The following is a 9,516-nucleotide window of genomic DNA, read 5'->3' on the forward strand; positions in this document are numbered from 1 at the left end:
GCAAGAGGGGCTTACTTCCTGTGACATCTGAGGCTTTTGAAGAATTAGGTAGTAAGGAAATTATAATATAGCAAGGGAACAATGGCAGGCTGTTAAAGAGATTAGAGATTACTTACCAAGGTCATTGTTGCCTTGCATGCTTTTCCTATAGAGTTGATTCTCCCAAAGGAGGAGAATGTTTAAGGAGGAGAAAAGAGATGAGTCAGAAACAGGTGCCTGGTGTTTTTAAAGCACAGCACTGTCATGAATGGATATCATCAATATAAACACTATAATCTTTCATTGTAAATTAAGTACATTCTTCTTGTGTTCTTGGTCAAGTCTACCAACTGGTGGTGTGGGACTTAGGTTGCCCAGTCTGCCCATACTGCTTTTTGCTCTGGGGATTCTTTTGACCTCGCTCTTTATAGAACCATATTATCTGCCTTAAGAAAGTAAATGAGATGTAAAGTATGTAGCATGAAGGAGAGTACAGTCTTTATTGAAAGCAGAAGGGGAAAAAAACTTGTCTTTTTAATGCATTCAGAAAAGTTGACTTTGACATTGTAGTACTGAAAGACATTGTAGCATAAAAGTAAGGTTAGAGCCACTCAGGTATCCCAGAATTTGAAGGGTGTCATATTTCATTGCATGCAGTTCTAAAATGCTTATTACAGTTCTTCTTATTTACAGCTCTCATGTCTCTTTTGAATCCGCAGAAGAGGAATATCAAGGGCAAACCAAGAGAAGGCGCATTCGAAGGAAGAAACAAAAGAGCAGTTTACAAATCTCTAGTAATTTACATGGAGAACAAACAGATTTGGGAATGCAAGAGACTGTTGTTCAAGATAATTTACAGCTGCAGCAAACAGAAGGTCCCAAAATAAGCAAAAACAAAAAGAAGAAAATGAAAAAGAAGCGACAGAAAGAAAAAAAGAGAGCAGCTGGCTTAGTAACAAAAACTACCAGTGTGGATTTTACATATCAGCCTGACCAAAACAACAAAGAAGAAGCAGCAAGCTTAAAAGACATAAGTGAAAAGGCAGATAGCATTCTGGACTTCCTGCAGGCAACACAACAAATTTATTTTGCTGACAGTATGTACCACTCTTTATCCTTTCTTTTTATGAGTATTACCATGCAGGGGAAAATGGAATGCATTTATTACTGCTGTAAAATGGGACAAATCTGCTAAAGAAGTGTCTCTCTTGAAGAGAGACATGTGAGAAGCAAGGCATGTGAGTACCTTGTATTTGTCCCACTTTCTGGTGTGTACATGAATATGTAAGAATTCACATCAGCAGAAAAAAACTGTGGACTTCTGTCTTTAAAAATATTCATGATGTTCCTTTCTCTTCTCTTAAACATTCCAATGCACTTGGGACAAGTGGTTAAAATTCTTTTTCCCTCTGCAAGCAAACATCCAGAAGGATTACATACTTTCAGAGAACTTCAAATAAGGGCAGTTGCTATCCTAAACTACTTTCATGGTTAGTATCTCTGAACCAATCTACTTTTCAGAATGTTCTGCTTCCCAGGAGGAGATTTATTTGTATTCTATAAGGAAATCTAGACAGACAGCATTTAAAAGAACAGGGAAGATACTATTGGCACTGGGAAAGAATATTGGCATAAAATACTTGTGAACAAGATGAATGGGAACTGATGCTCAATGCACATTCCCTAGTACTTTTAAAAGAATTGCACGGATTTATCCCTAATGGCCTATCCAATGTTCACTGCTCACTGTGGAGCTAAATGGAGAATATTAAATAGCTTACTTACCTGTATTAGTCCATCTTAAGGCAGAGCTGTCAGCTTCTAGTACCATAAAATACATCTTTTAGTCACAGAATTACGGTAAAAACCTTGTTAAGATGACATCAGGGATTTCATGTTAACTTTTTCAAGATTTATACATGGAATTTTCTTTGCTTAATGTTAATTTTTCCTGCTGCATTAGATCTTCATACTAAGCCTAGCATTTGAAATCTATCCTACTTTCTGGCAAAGGTATTTCCATTACCAAAATGAAGAATTTTACTTCTTCTGCATATGACTAAGTAAATGCAAGCTAAGCTACTTGTGGAACTCCACAGCCACCAAGCAAGATTGAAAATTCTTCAAGTTCTGCTGTTAATACCTGACCCAGAACAGAAACCTATTCCTGTGCCTGTTCCAACAACCCACAGCTGTGTTGCATGTTGATTTTTAAGAAAAAAAATGATGTTGAATTTCCAGCTTTCCTGCAAGTCAAGTTAAGGTTTTGGCAGTTTTGACAAACTGACTGGCTCTAGTTTCAAACCAGCAGGTTGGAGTGTTGAGCCAGTGAGGACCTTGGAATCCACAGAGAGGAATTCTTAGGTGAAAGGAATTTCATCTCAAGATGAGATATGACATCTGTAAATCAGTGTGACTAACTTTCTTGTTAGGCAAATCCCAGTTTATATATAGATCTGACATTATGCAGTTTGCCCTCTCTAGTTGAATGATTTTAATGCTCTCTATTTGTTTTAGATAAAATTGGAAGCCATTGCTTTTAGCTGCATTTTCAAATGGTCACACTGGATTATTCTTCTAGTACATATGTTAAAAATCTGAATGGGTAAAATTCTGTACTTCTCAAGTGTCTTGCTGGTAAAAAGCAGAATTAAAGGGAGTCTGGTTAAAGGGACAGACAACACATTGTTACTGGAGCTGTGCTTGCCGGGAGGTGGCCTAACATCACTGGATGGTGGAAAATAGAGAATAAACCTTTTTTCCTCTTTAATTATGTGTGTGCAGACATCTGCTAATTTTGTTTGGGGTTTTTGTGGTTTGGGGTTTTTTTAGCAAACTCCCTTATCGTGCCTGTGAATTGTTTTTCATCTCATTTTCTCTGCCCTGTCCCACTGGGAAGGGAAGTGATGGAGCATCTTGGTGGGTACATGGTGTGCAGCCAAGGTCAACCCATTACAACAATGTATGTCCTTCTCTGCTGTCTTGCATGCTGTAATACTTGCTGTTTAAGTAAAAACATGAAGGTGCAATACCAAAGTAATTGCTTGCCTCCAGAAGTGCTTTGCAGTAGTTCCACAGAGTTGTTCTCTTGTCCAAATGTGTATGCAGTTTATAATATATAGTGTGTAGGAAGGAAAAAGACAGTGCTTTGGCCATAGTACAGTTTTTTCTTCACACCTTCTTTCTCTGCCAACTTTGAAAATTTGATTCTTCTTGCATTGCTCTGATTATGAATCTTGTTGTCCTTTTTACTTATTGATTTTTGTAGTTTTTGTTGTACCATTAATACTTAACAAAAATGTTTTACAAGCTACTCTTTAGTACCTGCTATTTGGTTGTCATTTGTACTAAAAAGGAAGATGCTGTCTTAGGGGAAAAAAATATAATGAGGAAAATTCTCTGAGTTCACTGAATATTTTTAAGATCGTCTTCTAACTGTTTTTGCAGAGAAATCAGAATGCAGAGATGCTGCTGTAAATTCAGAAACTGCCCAAGAGCTCTTACAATGTCTTGAACTTCGCAGCATCTCTTCCTCAGATGTGACTCATCTGCATCGGCTGAAATCCCTTGTATTGCTACAGGATATTGAGAGATTGAAGGATGCTTTGAAACAATTCCAAGAACAATCTATGATGTCTGCTGGTAGGTACTGTTCACTCTTGTTCATACACTGGTACTTTTCTATGAATTAAAATTCACACCCCTTTTTTTTTTTTTTTATTTAGGAAGCTGTAAATAATGATGTAATATATGTAAATACATGCTTATACAAGATGCGAAAGTGTAATTCCCACCAAGAATACAGTGATATCTCTATTTGTCATTTGTTTACAATCAATTTAGAAGCTTTTCTCACTTTGCAGCAACTACAGAATACAAGATGATTCCAGGGTTTAAACCAATATTTTCAAAATCTGAGATGCTTTAAGATTTCATCTCATTTAAAGCATGTTTTTAATACATTCCCATGGTAGACTTTTTAAATCGTAGGAGTTAACTTGTTTATCTTGGAGATTTCACTCCTCCAGCTAAGGATTGATTTTACATGCATAAGAATCAATAAAACCCATTATTTTATTTCTTCCTGGTCACCACGTGGCTTCTTTAATATACAGACTTTGCAAGCTAAATTTTGATTTACAGTTTTGGTATTGTTTATAAACGAAGTTTCCAAAAAATACTATTGATAATGTAAAAATTTAAAGTTACTCTTTATAACAAATGATATGCTGAAGTCATTAATAAAAAAGAAAAACTACTGTGTTACTAAATTTTTTCGTGCCTGAGGCACAGGCTCCTTCTGTTCTCTATTATAACCCCTATAATTTTTGTAGAATCTCTTCTTGTACAGTTAATAGTTCTTCAAGTGAGTGTGGGATCAGCATGTAGTCCACGTGAAGTATAATGATTCATTTTCCATGTAGTCTGCATTTTAACAGTCATTGCTACTAGTCATTAGAACTTGTGTTGCAGCATCAGACAAAAATCTACAGTATATGCTGAATTTTCTTGCCTCCCAAAGAATTTAATCAGAGTTGAGAGCACTTGGCTACAGCATGAGAGAATCTCAACCATTTTAGATTGTACTCTTAAGTTTTTTGAAGAGTAGCAGCAGCGATGGTAGCAGTGTGGTAACAGTGTAATTAAGATCCCAGCCATCGAGGCTTAGCAACAGCATTCAAAGAAGAGTCATCTGCTTGTAACTTCATTAAATAATTTACAGCATGATAGTGGCTAAAGATCCTCATCAGGACTGGAGCCTACTGAATGCTGTGTGTTGGACAGAGAAAAGAGAGAATTCCTGCCTGTGCAGTTTATATCTGATACATTTTGAAAAGGATGCTCTTACAGGAGTACATATCTATTCTTTTAAGGGTAGATATGTAGTATGACAGCCCTTAAGGTTCTGATGGATGTGAAGTATCCACATATACATGGAATGAAATCCTGCTGTGCATTTCAAGCCTACAGTCTCTAATCTTAATTATATTCACACTGTCATTGGATGTAAAACATGTGTGCAAACCACGTAGAACTCAGCAGGAATCATCAAAATGGTATTGCCCTTTATTGGATGAACTAATTCAGCTTTTCTTGATTAAATCCAAATGGAATTGAAATGACAACATTCAGGATATTCTTTACAGGCCTTATCTAACTTTTATACAGTCAGTTGGAGTTCTGTTGGGTTTTGCAGCCTTGAGACAAGTTGCTCTGTTTACTTTTGTATAGCAGAAATCTCAAAATGAAGAGAGAAAACGGAAGCAAATTAAAACTCCTAATTTTCCAACGTATGTATTCATCACTTGAAAAAGCAATAGACAATTTTCTGAATGATTTTTAAAATTCAACACTGTTTCTGCTGGTACAGCCTGGAATTGTTTACTCTTCCAGTGATTTTTTCCCTAGTAACTGCTGTCACTCTGGGCTCAATTTTAATCTCATTCCAAGTTCACAGTGGTATAACCGTAGTAGTTTATTTGATATTCATGAGGTACAACAACATGAGAAAGAGGGAAAAAAAAAACCTTATAAATTATTGAAGGATAATTAAACAGCTGCTCGTCATTAATTTTCCTCAGCAGACTTTAAAAAATACATTCTATTTGTAGTTCCAGAAACTCAGTGAATGAAAATACAATGCTCTGAAATTTTACTTTGAAATAGACCTTTAATTATACTCTATTTTTCCCTACTTTTGGCTCAAAATCAGGTCATTTTGTCCAGTGTGGGTTTTTCACATTTCAGTTTTCACTCCCAATGAGCAGGTAATAAAAGTTAAGAGTTATTGCAAAGACCTTTGTAATATAATACCGTTCTATAATAAGAACTTGAATTTGATAATACAACCTTTGTTGTATTTACAAATTCAAGTCTTCATTATAGAAAGACAAGTTAGGGCTGTTTATGAAAGTAAAAATGCACAGTACATAATAGTGATCTCTAGGTTTTTTATTACTTCGTCTTATTATATTGTCTTTTCTCTCTTTTTTAAGGGAATGCAAAATACTAGAAGGAAAGGTCATTCCATATTTATACGATAAAAAAACCTGTGATTCCAGGAAGATATATTATTTTTACAAAATAAACATTTTATTCCCTGTAGTTCAAGAAACAGTATGTTAACTGTGATTATTATAGTTATGATTCTACTTAACATAGTATCATCAAGGAAGTAAAGATGGGTGCTATGTTTTGTTCAGTTTTATCTTTAATTCCAGGAAGGGAAGCATAAGACAAAAATGAGAAGTGATGCATCTCTTCATATTAGTGCACATTCTCCACTAGTAAAAGTTACAAATTATCTATACCGTTATGTCTTTCTTTTTCTCCTCTCTGGATGTTATGATGTCATCCAGCTTTCCACTGAGGTTACCAAGTCCCACTTGGCAAGCTTATACCTACTGATGATAAATGTACTTTAGAATAAAGCCACGGGCTGCTCCAGGTCTGCAGATGACAAATCCAAAACTGCTGGTTCAATACTGTGATTTAGTATTTCCTTTGCATCTCTTAGCCTGTTACTCAGACTGAGAATCACAATGCATCCAAAAGAAACAAGAAATAAATTTCTGTTTTATCTTAATTTTTTAGATCCCAATATTTGCAGTCATATCGAAGAAAGTCCTAACAAGGGTGATGGTAGGGTCTGATAAATTTTGCAGGAAAAGGAAATGCTAAGGAGATTTAGACACAAAAATTATCAACAGTAGCTGTTATCTTTTAACCCTTTGTTCAAAGGGGAAAAAATACTTTAAAAAAAATCTGTGGTTCAAAGGTACTGGTTTTTCTGTTTAGTTTTCATCCTCTGTCAACTTACCTTGTACTTTGTGCTTCAAATACTCCATCAAGTTGCCTTTGACCTTGTATGTGAATGATCAGACAAAGTTGAGGTTGGTCAAGAATGTTCATGTGAACATGGTTATTTAGAGTGTTACTGTTCTCAGTCTGTAAAAGAGAACAAAATAGTTCCATTTATTTGGTAGTCTTTAACAAGAAGTACTTACATCTACCTAAAATCTTCTGTAAGTGCAGGGAAGAGAATGTTTAGAAGTCACACAGACATGGATTTCTCATGATGGGGGCTTTGCTGTTCTCTGTTAGAAAGTCTGTGGCTGTTAGCAAAAGGAAGCCAGAGACCTTCATCATCCTCCACAGTGCAGTGGGCAAAGGAGAAGAGCTGTGACTGGAAGTAATGTTCCCTTTGCTGGTTGGAAACTAGCTTTGGAAATCAGAGCTGCTTAATTCCCATTTCACATCAATTATTAAAGCATAGGTGATCACCTAATTAAAAAAAAAGTCATTATCTCCTAATTTATGAACTCATTTATGAACTTCTGCTCATCAACTTCATTCTGTTATCTATTAACATTTTCCCTTTGTTGGTTAGTTTCAAATCTCAATATACTCTTCCCTTGTTGCCTAGGAAATTATCACTCATGGCAGAGCTAGAAGCTTCTTTTAACTGCCTTTTTTTGGAGAATTGTCATTTATATAAGTCTTCATTGCAGGGGGAGGTACATTTTGCAGACCAGACTTCATACAGTTACTGTGTGCCAACAATGCAGAGGCTGGATATACAGAGGCTTTAAAATAATGAAATTTACTCTTCTTTTTTTTTAATGAATGACCATTCAAATAAAAGGAAAATTGAAAACTGTATTAGCATAATGTTATAGAATCATTTTAAGTGTGATTATTATATGATAAGTACTGCAGAAAATCCTATCATTAAAAAACAATGAAGTCACATAGGTAATCTCTGAATTAAGACAGAAGTCATAGCATTTTGAGGCTTTAATGCAGCTGTGTGTACAATATGACTCATTCTCAACTGGGGCTTCTAGGTACTACTAGGTAAGTTAAATAATGATGTGTGAAATTACTCTCCAGACAGAAAGAAGCTTTGCCCATAAGATCATGTCATTTCAATCTCATTTTTTCTGAATTATTGAATCATAACAAATAGGAAATTTCAACGTGTACGAGCAAAATTGTGTCTCATACAAGTGACTGACCTAAAATAAAATGCACCTGCTCAAATAAAAATTCATAGGTATTAGGCTTCAAGCTCCAGTATCTGCTCTGGTTTTACTGAAATGTTAATATTGAATGGTAACAGATGTTTGCACAAGTCTTTTTCATAGTCTTCAGAAATGTCATGGAGATATTTCAGGAGGAATGTGTTTTCTTTGTTTCAGATCATGCCAAGGTAGCCACATCTCTGTTTCACTACTGGATTACAGATATCCTTCCTGTGAAGAGCAGGAAATAAAGCCTTACCCCTGTGTCCATATGCACAGGATTAAAATTTAATATACAAACTCTTAACCAAGTAGCAGTTGTTCAGGAAGAGCAGTGTCCTGCTCGATACACATTCTACACCTTCAGGTAAATGAATTACTTTTCTGTGTTACAAACTCCAGAAGACAATAAAGGTATAACTACAATGTGACTTTTGTGATGGGTTGGTCAAGAGTATGGCCTGAGTCTTCAGATGCATTAATATGTACATTTCACTTTAGGACAAGGGACTTAACTGGAATGATGAAGTCTCTATCTGGTATTTTGCTTAAGAAGTATAGTATTATCTTTTGTGTTTGTAAGTTTATCATTCCTTTCTGGAAGTTATATTTCTTGACATTTTGTATATCTGCTTGCCTGGAAAACAGAGCTATATTTTTTATATTTAAACCTAAGCAACATTATGTCTGAGCAATGTCTTTTTGCTGAATAAACTGCTAAACTGTGGACATAGATACATTTCTATATGCAAGTCATGTAGGTCCTGTTTGGAGTTATGCAGAAACTTGGATGGCATTTTCAGAATTGGCTCAGCCTGTTACCATCCAGTGGGTTTCACTGACTTCCGAGTTATGGGACTGGGTTCTCTCTCCCTGATTACTGTGTAATCTGTCTACTACTGTGTAATATTTCTACAGTTGAATTTATCCAAGTGTAGATACTACAGTAAGTCATATCCATGGTTGTAAAATGTTTTGGAATAATGAATAAAAGAGTGCATTGTGAGAGCCTCTTCTCTGAGCTGTATCATTCATCTGGCAGGTGATACAGAGCAAACTATGTCTTATATCTAGGTGTGTGTTAGCTTTGTCATCATTAAGACAGGGGCAACATATTTAACTCCTCCAGCATGTGCTTGGAGAGACACTACTGATGAGACTATACAAACATTGCATGGGTTTTCTTGCTTTGTTTTTTCTGATTCATAATATTGCCTGATATATCCTGTTGCAAGGCATCGGTTTAGTAATGCTCAAAATTTGTAATAAAAATTACAAATCATTGTACTTCTTTCTCATTAATTGAAGAAATCAAAAGGGGTTTAGTAATACACCAAATGATTGCAGGTGCAGAAAAAACATTCTTATGGCTAAAGAAGTTTTGTGCAGCTATGAAGAACTTGAGTTTGGTCTGTATCTGGTAGGAAAGGTATATAAACCAGACTTGGGAGAGGAGAAACTTAGTAGTGTGTTCCCTGTTTTAATGTTCCTGAATTGCTAACACGTAGGCATT

At 35.5% G+C, this 9,516-nt stretch overlaps 1 protein-coding gene across 3 annotated transcripts in view; it reads left to right on the forward strand.

The window, feature by feature from the left end:
- ERICH1 (glutamate rich 1) overlaps positions 1-9,230 on the forward strand; it is a 75,355-nt gene extending 66,125 nt beyond the window's left edge. For 2 of the 3 annotated variants that reach the window (XM_083857609.1, XM_083857611.1), the window contains 3 exons: positions 699-1,076; positions 3,427-3,621; positions 7,491-9,230. In XM_083857609.1, the coding sequence (XP_083713735.1) occupies positions 699-1,076; positions 3,427-3,621; positions 7,491-7,576 (659 nt within the window). In that variant the 3' untranslated portion in view covers positions 7,577-9,230. The remainder of the gene's footprint in view (positions 1-698; positions 1,077-3,426; positions 3,622-7,490) is intronic. The other variant, XM_083857610.1, reaches the window with a different exon arrangement.
- Positions 9,231-9,516: the final 286 nt, after the last annotated feature.

The sequence above is a fragment of the Zosterops lateralis genome (assembly GCF_965231275.1).
Source record: "Zosterops lateralis genome assembly, chromosome: 3".
Lineage (NCBI taxonomy): Eukaryota > Metazoa > Chordata > Aves > Passeriformes > Zosteropidae > Zosterops > Zosterops lateralis.